Source organism: Coenobita brevimanus, chromosome 21 (genome assembly GCF_032717465.1).
Source record: "Coenobita brevimanus isolate Jiangsu-jjx chromosome 21, ASM3271746v2, whole genome shotgun sequence".
Taxonomy (NCBI): Eukaryota; Metazoa; Arthropoda; class Malacostraca; order Decapoda; family Coenobitidae; genus Coenobita; species Coenobita brevimanus.
The window spans coordinates 27,654,712-27,674,137 of NC_136974.1; the positions used below are offsets into that span (position 1 = coordinate 27,654,712).

At 43.6% G+C, this 19,426-nt stretch overlaps 1 protein-coding gene across 1 annotated transcript in view; it reads right to left on the reverse strand.

Annotated features, from left to right (window-relative positions):
• The window catches only part of Not11 (CCR4-NOT transcription complex subunit 11), a 191,012-nt gene that overhangs the window by 157,187 nt on the left and 14,399 nt on the right, over positions 1–19,426 (reverse strand). Inside the window, exons 4-5 of the mRNA XM_080266707.1 lie at positions 18,018–18,137; positions 2,457–2,632 (exon numbers count right to left, since the gene is read on the reverse strand). Coding sequence (XP_080122833.1) covers positions 2,457–2,632; positions 18,018–18,137 — 296 coding nt within the window. The remainder of the gene's footprint in view (positions 1–2,456; positions 2,633–18,017; positions 18,138–19,426) is intronic.

The following is a 19,426-nucleotide window of genomic DNA, read 5'->3' on the forward strand; positions in this document are numbered from 1 at the left end:
TGGAGACTTCTGAAGTTGGGTAACGAAGTCTCCACTTTACACTTCCTGACACCCCGTAATATGATTACCACAGCCTGATATTATCACTAGAAACACTATTCTATGATTTTCAAATAGTTTGGAATCCATACTCAAAAAAAAAAAAAAAAAAAAAAAAAAAAAAAAAAACTGTGAATGCAATGAAAATTGCGAGCGCGTATGACCTTCCCACTTGACGCTGGTATTCTGTCATTTATTATTCATAAAATCACTCACACTTTATATTTCTATTGCTATATAACACTTATATATATCTGCAGTCTTTATCCATAAGTTTCCTTCAGTAATAGTAGTTTATTGTCACTGTAGGCATTCAATTTCTCTTTCAGTAAAACACGTAGCATTCACTTTCTCGTCCTGTATACTAGTGTTGAGAGCGAATCTGTCACTTTCACTTCCACTTCCACAACTCATAGTATTCATACATGCTAGAGTGAAACTTTCACTTTCATTACTCCTAGTATATATACTCGTATTCTTATATTACGACTCATTTACATTTCTGTTTACATTCTCTATTTTATTTACATTATTTACATTTCTATTTTATTTACACTGTGTTATGCACAGTCATTTGCAGTAACTTATGAAACTATTTTCCACTGTTCACCTATATTTACATTCACTGCTTTCACTTGCTGTTTACACATTATTTACACATTATTTACAATTTCCACTTGCACTGTTTTACTCACCAGAAAGATCGTAGTCACTGTCCATCATTTTCAATGATAAATTAGCCAGTTCACATTCCACAGCAGTCACTTAGCCCTTTACCCCTTTGCACATGAGGTTTAGTAGCGGTAGAGGTCACAGGGCCCTTTGCATGGGGCTAAAAAGCGGCGGAATTGGACCGTGAATCCAACATGGTTTCACCTTGAAAGACAACAGTAAACTGAATGCTGTGGTGGCCTAGGGGCAGTGCAATGCTGCCAATGTCAGCGTGGTGACAGCTGCTAATACTGTATATACGCTATGAAATGATTGGCAGGAAATCTAGACCATACATAATAAATTAGGTAGTTCCAGGCAAATGTAAATATCACTCAGGCTTCTCCCTTCCTTTCTTATATATATTTTTATTACGAGAATAGATTATATGGCATATTTCAAGGGGAAGTAAACAGGGAAAATTAGCGAACGAGTGCATGTGAGGTGTTGTCAGGTGATTATTAGCCAATTCCAGGTGTATGGTACTATCACTTACCTTATTTCTTTTTTGTATTTATTATTTGGTATAAGAATAGGGCATAGGACTTATTTCAATGGATGAAATCAGTGGAAAATTCCGGGGAAGATTTACTTAGTGCAGTGTGGCCGGGCAGGCGAGAGGAGAGGGTAATGGAGGGGAGGTAGGGAGGGGTCATGAATGGGGAGAAATGGCTAAATTGTCAACAATGGATGGGAGTACAGATGAGATTAGGAGTGCTGACTAGTGTTGGACATTGGCAGTACTGATAGATGATACAAGCCACCACTTGAAAGCCCAGGCGAATTCAAAATACCACAGAATCACAAAAGTGACGCCAGCAGTATGATCCCATGCTCCCAAGCGTCACAAAAGTGACGCCCCGCGGTTAAGGGGTTAAATGTACGTGCTTAACCAATATCATACTTATCGATCAGAAAAATAACACTGAAGTTTAACTAAGACCCCCTTAGCCTGTCGAAATGAAAATGAGACATAGTTTCTGGAGGTATCTGGCAGACTTTCAACTCCGCATGAACGCTGCCATAACTCACTAAACCACCAGGCACCATAATTTGGTCATACAGTATGGTTACCACCCAGCAAAGTAAATGGTTTCCTGGTGTATAGGAAACCATTTGGTTTGTCACTCAGTGTAGAGTCACTCATAGGCAGAAGGAAGAGGAAAGACTGAAGGAAATAAAGACAGAAGAGGGAGTTGTAAAGTCACCCATAGGCAGAAGAAAGAGGAAAGAATGAAGAAAAGAATGACAGAAGAGGAAGGATGGAAGAGAGGAAAGGGCAGACACCCAAAGTGGAACTACATCAAGTGAGTGGATAGTGAGCACCCCCACCTCCCACCATAAAAGAACAATAATTTCTGGCTTCTTTTGTTCGTTCCTATCGTTTATAAAGGCTCAAAAATGCTTAGATGCGTCAGCCTTGGTCATCTAATAGCAGCCTTCCAGGCTGCTCGATATCTGGCGGCCTACCAATTCAGTCCCTTATCCCTGATATCACAATCTAGGACTTTGTCCCAGGTATTTTTCAGTCTGCCACTCATGACCCTATTCCTGACATTCACACTTTTCACCTTCGGCACCCTATTCAAAATGAATTACAAGCAACTTAGATAATGATGTTAATTCATCAGCAACTTAACAGTTAAACAAATTCAAGTGAACCAACTAACTGTATGCCTAAATTACAGCATATATCAACACTTTACCCAGAGTTGGCAGAATGCTGAGGGTAGGCGTACACGACAGGGATGGCACTATTGGCAGTATCAGGTCGTTCAGCTAGGAGATCAGCCAGCGCCTGCCTCAAGACTGAAGTGTCACACATGGAAGGGTGACTAGAAGGGTCCATGCTCATCACTTGGCTGGCAGTCCTTTTGAGCAGCTGTTGGTGAAATTATAACATGGGATAGCTGACTAATATGGAATGAATGGAAAGTGAGAGACTCATGAAAGTCTGAGGGAACAAGGTGGATGAAAGGAAAGGGGAAAAAAAAATGAAATGGAGGGAGAGACTGATATGGAGTGGGTATGAAGGAGTCTCAGTTGGATGGGAAATGGGAATAAAATGCATCCACAGAAGAATGAGACTAAGGACGAAAGTGGTGTGGTAGGAAAGGATAGGGAAAGGCTATGGACTGATGGAAGAGTAAGAGACTGATGAGGGAAGTACCAGTAGGTATGAATGTGATGAGTGGAAGGAATGGGACAAGAAAAGGAAATGGCATGAATAGTAATGGCATTTAAAAGATGGCAGAGAGACAAAACAGAAGAAAGTAAAAGAAGTTACAGAGAGATGGCAAACTAAACAAAGAGAGCAGTGGCAGCAGCAAGAGCACAAGCATGGCAGGAGTGGAGTGAGAGTCTGAATAGTGAAGAGGGAGTAAGAAGCATGTTCAGAATTGCAAAACAAATGAGGAAAGAAGGGAAGGATATCAGTGGAGCAAAATTCATTAAAGATGAAATGGAAACATTATGGTGGAGGAGGAAGACATTATGCAAAGGTGGAGGAGGTATTTCCATCAGTTGCTGAATGAAGAGAATGAATATCAGCCTAAGGAGGAACGAGAAGTAGAAGGACCGATAATGGAGGTCACAAAGGAAGAGATCCAGAAGGCATTAAAAGGAATAAAGGGAAGCAGGGCTCAGGCCAATCTGGAGTCACCAGTGAACTATTGAGGGGAGCTGAAGAAACAAGAGAGAATGAGTTGCTGAAGATGTTTAGGACAACAGTAGAGGAAGGTAGAGTGCCCGAACAGTGGCGGGAAAGCTACAACACCCCCATCTATAAGGGAAAAGGGGATATGCAGAAATGTGAGAACTCTAGAGGAGTGAGGCTACTGAAGCATAATATGAAAGTCTGGGAGAAGATCTTGGGGGCAAGGTTGAAGGAGATCATAAAGATTGACGAGAACCAGTTTGTATTTTAGCTGGGTAAGTCAACACTGGATGCCATTTTCAACATGAACAGGAGAAGTATGGAGAGAAGAAAGAGTTGTTTCACATATTTGTGGACCTGGAAAAGGTTTTCGACATGATACCGTACCAAGGACAGTGACTGCGTGGGCACTGAGGAGGCAGATGGTGCCCAAGCGACTGGTTGCGTTGGTGATGGCTCTGTATACAAATTCAAAGTCAAGAGTGACGGCAATTGCAGGAACGTCGGAGTTTGGCATCGGAGTTGGAGATCACCAAGGGTTGGCGTTAAGCCCTCTTTTGTTTGTGCCAGTGATGCGAAAGGTAGGTCATAGCATATGGCAGCTGATGTATGCGGATGACCTGGTGTTCAGAGCAGAGTCGGAGGTGAGAGTTGTGGAGATGGTTCAGGAGTGGAGAATAGAGATGGAAACATGAGGACTGAAGGTCAACAGATCAAAGACAAAGTTGATGGTGGTAGGAAGGGAGCCAGCAATGAGACCACAGAGAGGAACATATCCATGCGGACTTTTGGGGGAGGGGGGGGCGTTATGGGGGTTCTGCCAGCATAGATCATGGGTCTGGGGGAGATGGGGCTCGAGCCTGTGCTAGAGGGTACAGGGCATTGCAGTTCCTAGGCTGCATTATGGTTCCTAGGCTGCCACTTCCACCCAATACAGAGGGGCCCGAACCTGGGAGTAGCGCCCCAGGAGGCTGCCCTATCAGTGGGTGTATAATGGCGGGACAGTTGCAGTGCCAAGGCGTGCTTGGAGGGTGTCCCTGCTGCTGTCCTGGCAGGGTGCCCCGAGGTCACTACCACAGCCACTGATAAGCTGGTGGGCTAGGGGTCCCAGATCCATTGCCTGGACCTGGGACTCTGCAGTTAGTGGGGCCTGTGGTATGTCTAACCCCATTATTATTATTACTGACTATGACTAAACACAAGAATAAGATTCAAAGCAAGCCTGAAGACATTAAACTGCCCAAGGGGATGAGAGTGGGTTCATGGAATGAGGGAAGTTTGAGGGGAAGAGCAGGGGAAGTCGTTGAGGCATTCAGTAGGAGGTGGGAGAATGTGGCATGTTTGCAGGAAGTCTGGTACAGGGGTGGATCAGCCAGAAAGATTGTTGGGAAGGATTGCTACTATAAGTTGTTTTGGCAGGGGGGACAGATGGATATGGGGGTGTGGGGTGTGTTGGTTCCAGAGAAATGGGTAGAATATGTTATGAATGTTATGAGAGTAAGTGATGGGATATTGGTAGTGAAAATTATGGTCAGAGGAATGATGACTGCAATTAAATCAGCATATGCTTCACAGGTAGGTTTGGATTAGGTAGAGAAGGACAGGTTTTGGGATGCCTTAATATGTGTAGTTCCTGGTATGGAGGATGATGAGATAGTGGTTTTGTGAGGGGACGTAAATGGTCATGTAGGTGAAGTAGCTCAAGGTTATGAAAGAGTACATGGGGGTGGTGCGTATGGTATAAGGAATGCGGAAGGGGAAAGGATACTTGAGTTTCGGGAGGCAACGAACATGATTGTGTGCAACACACATTTTAGGAAAAGAAAGAGTAGGCTAATTACGTACGAGTCTGGGAGAAATAGCAGTCAGATTGATTATTTACTGGTCAGGAGGGCTGATAGGAGGTTAGTGAGGGATGTTAAAGTTATATGAAGTGAGGAGTGTGTGCAGCTGCACAAACTATTGATTTGTGATATGGTGCTTAAAGAACGAGTAATGAAAAAGAGGACTTATGTACCCAGGAGGAAAATATGGAAGCTGGAAAACCAAGTAGTAATGGATGTCTTCTATAGCGAGATGGGGAGAGTAGTGGCTGAACAGCGAGCCTTAGACAGAGGCATTAATGAAGAGTACAGAGGACTCAAGAACAACCTCTTGAGAGTTACTGATGTAATATGCAGTTGGACAAGAGCCACACCAAGACATGAAGTAACCTGGTGGTGGGATGAGGGTGTAGAAGCTGCAGTTAGGGAGAAAAGAAGGCTTTTTCAGGAGTGAAAGAAGGGTGGTAACAATGAGGAATACTTGGCTGCCAAGCGTAGGGCCAAAAGAGAGGTATATAGGGCGAAGTCTGAGTCACAGAGACTTTTACTTGATAACCTAAATCAAGGGGAAAGGACAAATATGATATTTAAGGTGGCAAATCAGATGAAGAGGGATAATTGGGATATCATAGGTGAGCAGTGGGTGAAGAATGATGAAGGAAGGGTAGTGGTGAACAGTGGTGATATTAACGATGCATGGAGAGACCATTAAAGCCAGTTGTTGAATGAGGAATCTGACTGGGACAGGGAAGGTTTGGAGCCAGCAGATCCAGTGTTTGGCCCTTGGCCTTTGATTGACGCTGCTACTGTGAGTGAGGCAATAGGCAGGATGCAGGGGGAGAAGGCAGCAGGTGTGTCTGGGTTGACTGCCGAAATGTTGAAGGCCTCAGGAGATATAGGGGTGAGGTTAGTCACTGACCTGATAAATATGATTCTATACAGTATATATGTGAAATGCTTGAAAGGGTACAACAAGGAAGAAAGGTTGCTGGTTCCTTGAAAGCAGTGATAAGAACAGGGAAGTGGGCATGGAAGTGAAAAAGTTACTACATGACAGTATTGTAATATCAACTCTAACGTATGGAAGTGAAGCTTGGACAATGTTGGAAGGACACAAGTCAAGAGTGAGAGCAGTGGAAATGAGTTATTTAAGAGGAGCCTGTGGAGTCACATGGAGAGACAGGCTGACAAATGAGGATATAAAGGAGCGTTGTGGTGTGGATGTGGATGTGATAGGAAGCATTAGGAGGGACACACAGAGATGGTTTGGCCATGTGGAGAGGATGGAGAGTAAGAGACTGATGAGGAGAGTGTGAGTGAGGTGGAGGAGGAGAGAGGAAGGAGGAGGCCGAGGATGAGATGGAGGGATGGAGTGGAGAGGTATATGAGAGAGGGGGGTGTGGGTTGGGAGCAGGGCAGTGAAATGGAGGGGGACAGGGCAACGTGGAGGCGATTTGTTTGTGGCCACCCCGTACGAGATTAAGGCATCTGGCAATAGGTAGATAGTGTTGTCCCAGATGATTGGTTGAAGAGTGTAATTGTAAATGCATACAAAGAGAAGGGTGATGCCCTGGAAAGAGGAAATTATAGAGGTATAAAACTTTTAGATCAGATAATGAAGGTGAGTTCTAGAAGGTATGACTAGAGAAATAGTGAATATTGATGAGATGCAGTTTGGGTTTATGACAGGCAGGGGGACCACTGATGCCATAGTCATTTTTTGACAGCTTCAGAAAAATATATTGGGAAGAAAAAGGATCTGTATTTTCTATTTGTTGATTTGGAAAAGGACTTTGACAGAGTCCCTAGAAAGGGTGTGAAGCGGGCAATGAGAAAGCTTGGGATCGAGTAGTGGCTGGTTAGGGTGGTTATGGCCATGTATGTGGGTATTCGCACCCTCGTAAGAGTGAATGGAGATTTGAGTGATGAGTTTTCCGTGAATGTTGGTGTGCATCAGGGGTCAGTTTTGAGTCCCATGTTGTTTATCATGGTACTTGAAACCCTCTCACATGACTTCAGAAACGGACTCCCGTGGAAGATGCTGTACGCTGATGATTTTGTGTTGATTGCAGAGAATGAAAGGGAGGCGGAGGAAAGATTTAGGAAGTGGAGAGATGGTATGGGGCACAAGGGCTTAAAGGCAAATGCTGATAAAACAAAAGTGATGATATCTAGGGTTGGTGGCGGTACTGTCAGAGACGAGGGAGAGTGCCCATGTGCAGTTTGCCACAAGGGTGTGGGAAGTAATTTCATCTTGTGCGGTGTTTGTGATAAATGGGTGCACAAGAGATGTAGTGGTATCAGAGGTAGACTGCGAGATAATGCCGATGTTATGTGTGCAGTGTGATGGGGAGAGCAAGTGGAGATTGTCAGGCATGAAAGGATTGAACTTGTTGGAGAGTCTCTTGAGTGTGTGGAAGTGTTTTGTTATTTGGGAGACATGTTATGTGCTGGAGGTGGGGCTGAAGCTAGCTCTGTGGCTAGAGTGAGAAGTGGTTGGAAGAAGTTCAGGGAGCTGTTGCCTCTCCCGACATTGAGAGGACTCTCCCTACGTGCTAAGGGGTCCTTGTATGCAGCATGTCAGGAGTGTGATGCTGTATGGTAGTGAGACCTGGGAAGTAAAGAAAGAGGATATTCGCAGACTCAAACATACAGAAATGGCAGAGATTAGGTGGATGTGCAGTGCGTCCCTGCGTGCAAGGCCTGGGGGGCTGGGTTTACGATGGAAGAGTTGAGAGGTAGGATGGGACTGGAGTGTATTGGTGTTGTGATGAGGAGAGGTAGATTGAGGTGGTTTGGACATGTGGAGAGGATGGGGGATGATAAATGGGTGCAGAAGGTGAGAAGTGTTAATATTGGGGGTGGGGTTGTGAGGGGTAGATCGAGTAAGACATGGGACAAGGTCATTAAGTGTGACCTCAGAGTTAAGGGACTGAACAGGGAGGCTGCCATATATTATGCAGCATGAAAAGCCGCCATTAAGTGACCAAGGCCGACACATGCAAGCATGTTGGAACCTTCAAAAACGAAACAAAACAAAATGAATGTGTGGAGGGGGAGTAGGTGTCAACTGTGTGTGGTGTTTAGGTTGCTCTAAGTGGTGTCATGGCAGATTCTCTGGACTCAGGAATGTAAGGAGAGATGGAGAGAACTTCAGGTGTCCAGCATGTGTTAGAGGGCCAGTAGTGAGACCACAGGTGGTAGCAGTGGAGGGTGGTGTGTTGGAGGTGGTAGACCAGTTCTGCTATCTTGGTGACACCATGAGTTGTGAGGGCACAGCACAGGCGGCAGTGAGGACCATTATCACAAGCACCTGGAGAAACTGGAGAGAGTTGGCCGGTCTGTTAGTGAACCGGGGGATACCGCTGGTTCACTGTGCAAGGATCTACTGTGCCTGCATCAGACCTGTGCTGCTGTATGCTGCTGAGACATGGGCACTGACAGCAAATTTGGAGAGGCTCCTGTTGACTTGTGATCACAGGATGCTGAGGTATATGGCATGAGTTAAGTGGAGAGACAGAGTGTCAAATAAGGAGGTGAGAAAAAGATGTGGAGGGGAATGCACAGAGGATAGGATTCAGAGAATGAGACTGAGATGGTTCAGTCATGTGAGTAGAAGAGAGCAAGATAACATTTTGAGTAGGGCTATGGAGCTGGAAGTAGAAGGAAGGAGACCAGTGGGAAGACCAAAGAACTTAGAGGCAAGTGGTTAGGGAAGATATGAGACGTTTAAATATAAGAGAAGAAGACACGGAGGACAGAGATAGATGGAGATGACTCATATCACGTCCAACCCCGGCACTGGGAAGAGAAGGACACTAAATGAAGATGATGATGATAATCATGATGATGATGATGATGTAAGTGAGGCTGATGCAGAGGGTGTATGAAAGTCGGGTGGTCAAAATGATAGGAAAAGGAAATGGAGTGTAAAAAGTGACCAAATGATGATGGGAATGAAAAGGAGTAAATGGATAGTGACAATCTATCTATCTATCTATCTATTGCCAGACGCCTCAATCCCGTTTGGGGTGGCCACAAACAAATCGCCTCCAAGTCGCCCTGTCCCCCGCCATTTCACTACCCTGCTCCCAACTCACACCCCCCTCTCTCATATACCTCTCCACCCCATCCCTCCATCTCATCCTCGGTCTCCCCCTCCCTCTTCCACCCTCCACCTCACTCACATACACTCTCTTCGTCAGTCTTTCACCCTCCATCCTCTCCACATGGCCAAACCACCTCAGTGTGTTCCTCACAACGCTTCCTATCACATCCACATCAACACCACAACGCTCCTTTATATCCTCATTCATCAGCCTGTCTCTCCACGTGACTCCACAGGCTCCTCTTAAATAACTCATTTCCACTGCTCTCACTCTTGACTTGTGTCCTTCCAACAATGTCCAAGCTTCACTTCCGTACGTTAGAGTTGGTATCACAATACTGTCATGTAGTAACTTTTTTACTTCCATGCTCTTTCACCCTCCATCCTCTCCACATGGCCAAGTGAAAAGATTGAACTTGCTGGTGAGTCTCTTGAGTGTGTGGAAGAGTTTTATTTCAGGGACATGTTATGTGCTGGAGGTGGGGCTGGAGCTAGCTCTGTGGCTAGGGTGGGGAGTGGCTGGAAGAAGTTCAGGGAGCTGTTGCCTCTCATGACACTGTTAAGGGATCTTTGTATGCACATGTGTTAGGAGTATAATGCTGTATGGTAGTGAGACCTGGGAAGTAAAGGTAAAGGATATTCACAGGCTCAAACGTACAGAAATGATAATGATTAGGTGGATGTGCAGTGCGTCCCTGAGTGCAAGGCCTGCGTGGTCTAGGTTTACAATGGAAGAGTTGAGATGTAGGATTGGACTGGAGTGTCTTGGTGTTGTGATGAGGGGAGGTCGATTGAGGTGGTTTGGGCATGTGGAGAGGATGGGGGATGATAAATGGGTGCAGAAAGTGAGGAGCGTTAATATTAGGAGAAGGGTTGCGAGGGGTAGGCCAAAGACCTGGGACAAGATCATTAAGTGTGACTTCAGTCGCTAAAGGACTGAACAGAGAAGCTGCCAGAGATCGAACAGCATGGAAAGACGCCATTGGGTGACTGAGGCCAACACAAGCAAGCATGTTGGAGCCTTCAAAAACAAAACAAAACAAAACAAAAACAAACGTTGGATTGAAACTGGGATGTGTCATGTCTCCCTGGTTGTTCAATCTGCATACAGATGGGGTTATAAGAGATACAAGGTAGAGCAGTGGATGATGGAGTGGCGCTAATGTGAGAGGGCGGCGTTTGGAAACTTCCTGTGTTGTTGTTTGCAGATGATACTGTACTGTGAGGTGAAAACAAAGGGGAACTGGAAGGTTTGGCGAATGCGTTTGGGAGAGTAAGAAACGGAATGGAAAGCTGAATGTAGGGAAGAATAAAGTCATGGTCTTCAAGAGAAATGAAGTCACTGAATGTATAGTGACATTGGATGATGGGGAAATGGAAAACCTGTGTGCATTTAAGTACTTGGGTAGGGTGATGAGTAAGGCCCCATACACATGAGCCTGAAACAAGTTTTGAAGCATGTTCAAAACATTGCTTAGGACATGCTTGCATACATGTTTGAGGTCTCTCGTTTGGACGTTCATACCCATAAACTTGTTTTGACACATGCTACCATCACTGGTGTGGACATTTCCTGTTGGCAACAAGTTTCGGGATAATCAGTGCGAAAAGTTTACGAACAAGTTTGTGGCATGTTAGGAAGCATGTAACTAGCATTTTCCTGACATGTTCCTTGCACTGTTTCGGGGAATGTTTTAGGCACCATGTGGAGGGGATTTAAGGATGAAAGTTTGAAGGATGAAGAGCTTTAAGGGGTACAACAACGAAGAAAGGTTGCTGGTTCTCTGAAAGCAAAGATAAGAAGTTGGGAAGTGAGCAAAGATGTAAATAAGTTGCTGCATGATAGTATTGTGATACCAATTTTAACGTATGGAAGTGAAGTTTGGACCTTGTTGGAAGGACGCAAGTCAAGAGTGAGTGCAGTGGAAATGAGTTATTTGAGAGGAGCATGTGGAGTTACATGGAGAGACAGACTGAGTCAAAGGAGGAGAAGAAAGAGCATTGTGGTGTGGCTGTGGATGTGACAAAAGGCATTAGGAGAAATACAGTGAGGTGGTTTGGCCATGTGGAGAGGATGGAGAGTGAGAGACAACTGAGAAGAGTGTATGTGAGCGAGGTGGAGGGGGGAAGAGGAAAGGGGAGGCCAAGGATGAAAAGGAGGGATGGAGGTGAGAGGTATGTGAGAGAGGGAGGTGTGAGCTGGGGGAAAGGGAATGAAGTGGCAGGGGACAGGGTGACATGGAGGTGATCTGTTTGTGACCACCCCTTAAGGGATTGAGGAGTCTGGCAATCCAGTAGAAAGACAGATAAAAGTATTTCTTTTATGATGATTATGATCCTGTACAAAGCCTCACTGGTTGATATAGGACTGCTATTTTCACTTATATGATCATCCTCATACAAGTTTAAGTTTACAATAATTTGTTCAAAGATGGCCTTTCTGCTCATCACTTTCAGGTGTGTTAGTGTCAGTGATGCAACAATAGTGTGGTGGAGTTCAAGCAGCAAGTGGGGCACAGTGAAGTGAAATAATTTCCAGTTTAGGTGAGCTGAAAGCCTATTTTTAGACTTACTTTTGGTGGTATTGAAGTGCAGTTAAGTATCATAACGACCACTTTAGGAGGAATGGAAACTTGCTTTAGCATTTGTTGGGTGGCTGACCCTAGACCAAAAAATGTATTCTGACTGAACTCGAGGTATACCTGACTCAATATATGATAAATCGTTATGAGAATGATTTGTTATAAACTCATCCTCTTTGTAAAATAAGAGCATGCTGTATATGGTCACCATGCAGCATTGGAAATGGTAGAACTAAGGTACAAGTAATTTACTTTGACCACTTCCGAAACAGACAAGCCTTACATAGCCAAAGAGTTCAAGAAGGGAGAAACATATACAGTACAGAACACCAGTTAAGCCCTTGAATCTGATGGATGCATTTTTTAGTTTGCACTTGCTACCTTCAGATGATTTAATTCTCCTTTGGACAAACTTTTCAAACTGGAAGGATTAGCCATGGCCTTACTAAATCCCTTCAAAGCAAGAAGCCTTTCCTAAGGCATATATACTATATATATTTATATACAGTTACCGCAATCTGACTTAAGACCTCCCCCAACAAGGTATTAAAAAACACAGAAATCATCGTATATCACAATGTTTGTTCACGAAATGCCAGTCATTATTATGAAATCATGTTTCCCTTGTTTTTCTGGACCAGTCCAGTGGCATGGAATCACTTAGATCTCTAAAGTAATCTAAGAACATTTCTTTGCACCAAACATTTGTCAGTTCAGTTATGAGGTTGTCCAGATTGGGTGTTTTCTTCTCTGCCATGATTTTCTTCATCTCTGGCCAGCAGTTTTCTATTGGATTTAGACCCAGACTATTGCCAGGCCAGATGAGGACCTCAATCCGATTATTCTGAAGCCATACTGTCACCTTTCTTGACTTGTGACATGGAGCTGAATCGCACATAAAAAAAGTTGCACCCATGAATAGCAAAAAAGTTTAACAAATGATCTTTCAGAACTTGAATGTACTGGCCACCATTCATCATCAAGTATATCACAGTAGAAAGTAGAGGTTTCCCCTTCCCAATTCACCTGAGAAACATCCCCATACCATTACTGATTGTGGGTGCTTAACAGTCGGCACCGTGTAAGTAGGGTCATATCGACTACGGGAAGCAGGGCGATGAACCTCGGCAGAATGTACCTGGAGAACATGAAATGTGCTTTCATCGGAAAACATAACTTTTCTCCACTCATCCGATGTCCAGTGTGCATACTTCTTGGCAAACTGAATGTGCTGCTTCTTCATGAGGTCAGTGAGAAGCGGTTTCTTGGCTGCAGTGCTGCTTGGCAAACCCAGCTCCTTCTGCAAGCGGTGTTGGATAGTTCGAAATGAGACATCTTGTAACAGCTCGGGATGCATTCTCTTCAATTCAGATGCTGTCAGTCGAGGAATCTTCATTACTTCCCTCTTCAAAAGCATATCTGTACCTCTGGAAGCCGTCCTCTTCTTTCCACCACCATGCTTGTGCTCTGGTGCGACATCAGGTGGCAGGCCGTGCGCTGCAGCAAGAATATTCATGACGGTTGACTTTGCGCATCCAGTACATTCACAAATTGTGTTGATAGGGACATTATCCTGCCTCCATGCAATGATACGGACCCTCTCATCCCTTGAGCAGTACAGTAAAACCTCACTATATCGGACTAATTGAGGCTCAAGCCAGTCCGAAAAAAGCGAAAGTCCGATAAAAGCGACATTTGGACTCCCCCCTGCATTTCCTCCTCCTTTTGTTATGCACAGAGGCTTGCTTGTCATTCATGCATTTATTCTCTCTCTCTCTCTCTCTCTCTCTCTCTCTCTCTCTCCGCACTGGGCATTTCCATTTTGCTTCATATATTTTTGTCTTCATCATCACTTTCATCTTCACCTTCCCATTCATTTGTACCTTCACTTTCAGTTTACTCTGACATTCACTTTCATATTCTCTTCCATGCTCATTTCATTCACCTTCACCTTCACACTCACTTTCACTCATTTTGAATTTCCATTTCACCTTCATTTGCAACCTTACTTTCTCATTTTCACATTTAACTTTACAATTATTCACTCACCTTTACTTTTGCCCTCCCATCTTTTACTATCACTTTCACTTCTACCTTCACTTCCACTTTCTCTTTCACCTTCACCTTCACTTTCACCTTTTCTTTCACCTTCATCTTCACTTTTACATTCATTTTAACCCTCACTTTCACCTTCATTTCCTCCTTGGCCTTTACTTTCACCCTCATCTTCACTTTTACAATCATTTTCACTTTCACCTTAATTTTCGTTCATTTTCACCTTCACTTTCACCTTCCACCTTCACATTTTCTTTCACCTTCACCTCCACCTTCACTTTCCACTTTCCTCTCACCTTCACTTTTACATTCATTTTCACCTTTGCTCACCTTCACTTTCACCTTAATTTTCTCCTTGACCTTTACTTTCACCTTCACTTTTGCATTCATTTTCACTTTCACTTGCACCTTCATTTTCACCTTCACCTTCATCTTCCACCTTCACTCACTTTTGACATCACTTTCACCTTCACTTTCACTCTCCACTTAGTTCACCTTCACTTTCACATTCACGTTTACTTTCACCCTCATTTTCACATTCCATCTTCACTTTCACTTTTGACTTCATTTTCACCTTCCACCTTCACTTTCACTTTCACCTTCACTTTTTCATTCACTTTCACCTCTCTCTCCCGGAGACAGACAGAAGGGGAGAGAATATACAAGGAGAGAGAGAGGAGGGACCAAGGTTATGCCTATCTCCCTCATCTGTTTATGCCAAGGGGACGCCACTTGTCATTTCTGTATTTACTCACTCTCCCTCTCTGTCTCTTGACTTTGACATTCCATATTCACTTGTGTGCTCTCTTTCACCCTCACTTTTACACTCATTTCCAGTTACTTTAATTTTCATTTTCAATTTCACCTTTCTCTCTCTCTCTTTCTCTCTCTCTCACCGGAGAGGGACGAGGAAGGGAAGGAATGGAGGAGGAGAAAGAGGAGGGACCAATGTTATAGTATCTCCTCTGTTTGTTTGTTTATTCGTTTATTCCAAGACAGGACTGCTTCTGGCTTTATTGGACTTTTCCTGACACATAAGAATTTAGTCCACTTGGCTCCTCGAGTCCGATAAAAGCAAAGTCTGCTATACTGAAGTCCGTTATATCAAGGTTTTACTGTACTTTGCAGGCACGACAACTCGACTCTAGAAAAATAACTGGGCAAACAGTAATCCATCCATCCATCCATCAGCCAATCCTACGTTGCCCCATGAGGAGCGTAGGAGCCCAGGGCTAGGCAGTTGGTCCTGATATTTAAGATGAGAATGACCAGCCTCACTTATCCCTGAGTGCCATTACATGAGCAATAAACCCCAACCACCCTTTGGATAGAAATCATCACTGGCTCAATCTGACCGGAGTGCAATAATTACCCAATAAACCACCAGGCACCAAAACTTGGTTATACGGTTACCACCCAGCGTAGTAAATGGTTTCCTGGTGTACAGGAAACCATTTGGCATGTCACTCAGTGTAGAGTCCCCACAGGCAGAAGGAAGAGGAAAGAATGAAGGAAAGAAAGAAAAGAGAGCATAAAGTCATCTGTAGGCAGAAGGACATGGAAAGACTGAAAGAAAGGTAATGCATACCAAAAAAGAGGGAGGTGCAAGCTTGGAGTGACGGGAACATATACTCCCATTCTCACTTCTGGGCAAACACTGACAGGCTGAGTGTTTCACCACCTCTCGCCAACACCAGAGAGTTGCCAGTTACTTCTTGCCCAAAAAATTCACTTGGTAGAGGTGGAAACACAAAACAAAGACAGACAACTCTCCCATAGCAATTCTGTGTTTAGGTCCTAAGTCGATTTGAGGTGGGTATAATCCCTCTAATATCCGAACGCCCAATATCCGAACATCCCCACTAACCGGACATAATCGTCCTGGGATCCAGTATTCCCAAAATGGGCCAAAAACTGCAAAAATTTCGAAAAAAATCTGACTTTTTTCCCACCCATAATTTGAAATTGCCGCCTGGCGCCAAACAGCTGTTACACCATGGTCTCTTCACCCCTTCTTTCCTCTCCCCTCCCCCCTCCCCCCTCCCCTGTCAGGGTTGCCATTTGGTATTTTTCATTACCAAGTGTGGGCCAATTTGGTAATGAAAAATTCGTTTGGTAATGAATCAGAATAATGCATTACCAAATGGATTTTTCACATGTATGAGGATACACAGGATGGAGATGGTGGATTGTTTGCTCTCTCTGATTAATCTGCTACCCTACATAGCGTGAAAACAATCAACATGGTGTTAATTATAAGGAGAGTGATTACATGTATTTCCACTTGTATATATAATTATTGAAGAATAAATGCTAGCTTCACAAATTTGGTAATGAAAAGTTAAATTTCGTAATGAAAGTTGAGGAGATTGGTAATGTGGCCGTTGCAATCTGGCAACTCTGTTACCCCGCCACAGTCACAGTCTAACTCTGATCGAAAGCAGATGCTCATAGCAGTGCAAGCCACAGGTGCTTATTTTTTGTGAATAACCAGTGAATAAACTGCAATACCTCGCCACTAGAACACACAGGAATTTACAGTGTTGTGCAGTGTTAAGAAATTAGAATTTAGAGTGCAGAGGATTAACTGTGGACTGCAAACTGGCGGTTCAAACCAGTCCAGGAGCCAGGGAATTGTAAGTACTCAGAATGTTTAATATTGTATAAACTCACCTCTAAAACCTCATTTTATGGTTCTTTTGCATTTATTTCAGTCTTTTATGTCCCTTATTGGTGTGATTTGGGTCTTAAATAGGTGCAATGCATGTCCAGAGGGAGTTGTATAGGTGTTTTTCTGAGTTAGGGTCCATAAGTACAAGTCCAGAAGCTGGGGCCCAATATCCGGACAGGACCACTATCCAGACCTGCCTATGGCTCTATTACGTCGGATATTGGAGGGATTATTATATATATATACAGTATATATATATATATATATACACACACACACATATATATATATATATATATATATATATATATATATATATATATATATATATATATTTATACTGTATATATGTATAATACAAAAACTGATAGCAACAAGGGTAATCTAAACAGAACAACAAACAGATTCAAGGAGTTGGGGCAAGTCGAAATGAAAATGTATAAGATACCCTTTGAGTACCATGCATGATGCCTTCACACTGGCACCTGTCCTCTCTCTCCTGTCTCGCTTGATCCCTTTTATTAACTGGAGACAGCTTTAGGGAGGATGACGATTTTTTTAAAATCCATTAAATAATGATGATGACGATGATTTACTGTTCTCATCCATACCTGTGTGCACCTCTTTACTGCTCTTCTTTACATTCAACATTACATTGTTCTCATCTGCATCTGTCAATACTGTTCTATGGATTTATCTCTTTACTGTTTGGTAGGTGGTGGCAATCACCATCCACTTACTTGATGGTGAAGTGCTGTCTAGTTCCATACGTGACTCGACCTTGAGTGACATGCGTATAGGTTTCCTATGACCCAGGCAGCCATTTACAATGCTGGTGGTGACCATAAAACTGAATAACACGATGATATGAACCCTGCTGTGGTGCCATGTTAACTGCAGCATCCATCGAACCATCTTCCACACTTTTCCTCCTGCCTCGCTGTGGTCATTTCCATCACAAGGGAACACTTGTTTATTGCACAAGACAGCCCTGCAGAAGCAGCTGCTTCTCTGTGGTTGATGGATCTGCTAACAGACCGGGTTGCTCTACTATTATTACTACTGTATTACTAATTTACCAGTCTTATCTGTTCATCTTTGCATTTATACCTCTTTACTAATCTATATCAGTCTTTACTATTCTCTGCATTTACTTCAGTATCATTCTTATCTTCATTTACCTCACAGTTGTTCTTGGCTGTATCTCTCTTTACTTTTCTTCTCTGCACTTACTTTTGCTATTCTTATCTGTGTCTATATTTACTCTTCCTCACTGCATTTATCTCTTTACTGTATCTACCTCCACGTTTCTTATTTGCTTCTATCTTTACAGTTCTTATCTGTAGAAGTCTTTACTGTTCTCTGTATTTACCTCCTTACTGTTCTTATCCATAATAAGCGCCGAGAGGAAGACCAACTCTGGGGGTGAGAAGCGAGGCAGCTGGCCAGCATACTCAACCTTCTTCCCTTTCACTGCATCATCTGGGGGATGCTGAATAGGGGAGGGGGGGTAGAGAATGTGGCAGTTAGGAGATGGCATCATCATCATCATCATCATCATCATCATCATTAGCACTAGCATCAGAAGCAGCACTACTTTTAAAATCATCATCATCATCTCCATCATTTTCATCATCATCATCATCATATTGTATCATTTATAAAGGCTCCAACATACATGCATGCATCAGCCTTGGTCACCTAATGGTGGCACTCCATGCTGCTCGATCTCTGGCAGCCCCCCCGTTCAGTCCCTTACTCCTGAGGTCACACTCTGTGACCTCATCTCAACTCTTTTCTGGTCTGCCCCTTACAACCCTACCCCTGACATTCACACTTCTCACTTTCCACACCCAATTGTCATCCTCCATCCTCTCCACATGCCCTAACCATCTCAAACTGCCCCTCCTCATCACAGCACCAATACATTCCAGTCCCATCCATCCTCTCAACTCTTCAATCGTAAACTTAGCCCCCCCCCCCCAGGCCTTGCATTCAGGGTCCCACTACACATCTAACCAATCATGATCATTTACATACGTTTCAGCCTACAAATATCCTCTTCCTTTATTGCCCAGGTCTCACAATCATACAGCATTATAATCCTAACACATGCCTATACAAAGATCCCTTAAGAAGGAGAGAGGGCCTTCTCAGTGTCAGGAGAGGTAACAGCTCCCTAAACTTCCTCCAGTCACTCCTTACCCTAGCCACAAAGAGAGCTCCAGCCCCACCTCTGGCACATAACATGTCCCCAAAATAAAAAAAAACTCTTCCACACACTCAAGAGACTAATCAGCAAGATCAATCCTTTCACACCTGACACACCACACAAATAAAATCAGCAGTATCTTGCAGTCTACCTTTAGTACCAGTACATCTCTTATGCACCCACTTATTACTAATACTGCATATGATGGAGTTACTTCCCACACCCTTGTGGCAAACTGCACATGGCCACTCTGCCCCTACTATGACAGTACCACCACCAGCCCTATATATCATCATTTTTGTTTTACCCACATTTACTCTTAAACCCTTGTGCCCCATTCCATCTCTCCCCTTGCTAAATTTTTCCTCTGCCTCCCTTTCAATCTATGGAAAACATTAACACTGTCATTCCCACCCTTCATCCTTAATAAAAAAATGGCATGATGCACCATCCAAAAACAAAGAAAGTGAAAGTATGAAAGTGAGAAAATTATCAACAGCATGCTCACAATTATTCACATATCATTTAAAGCACCTGGAATCTTGGCTCCACCTCACAAGCAAAACAAC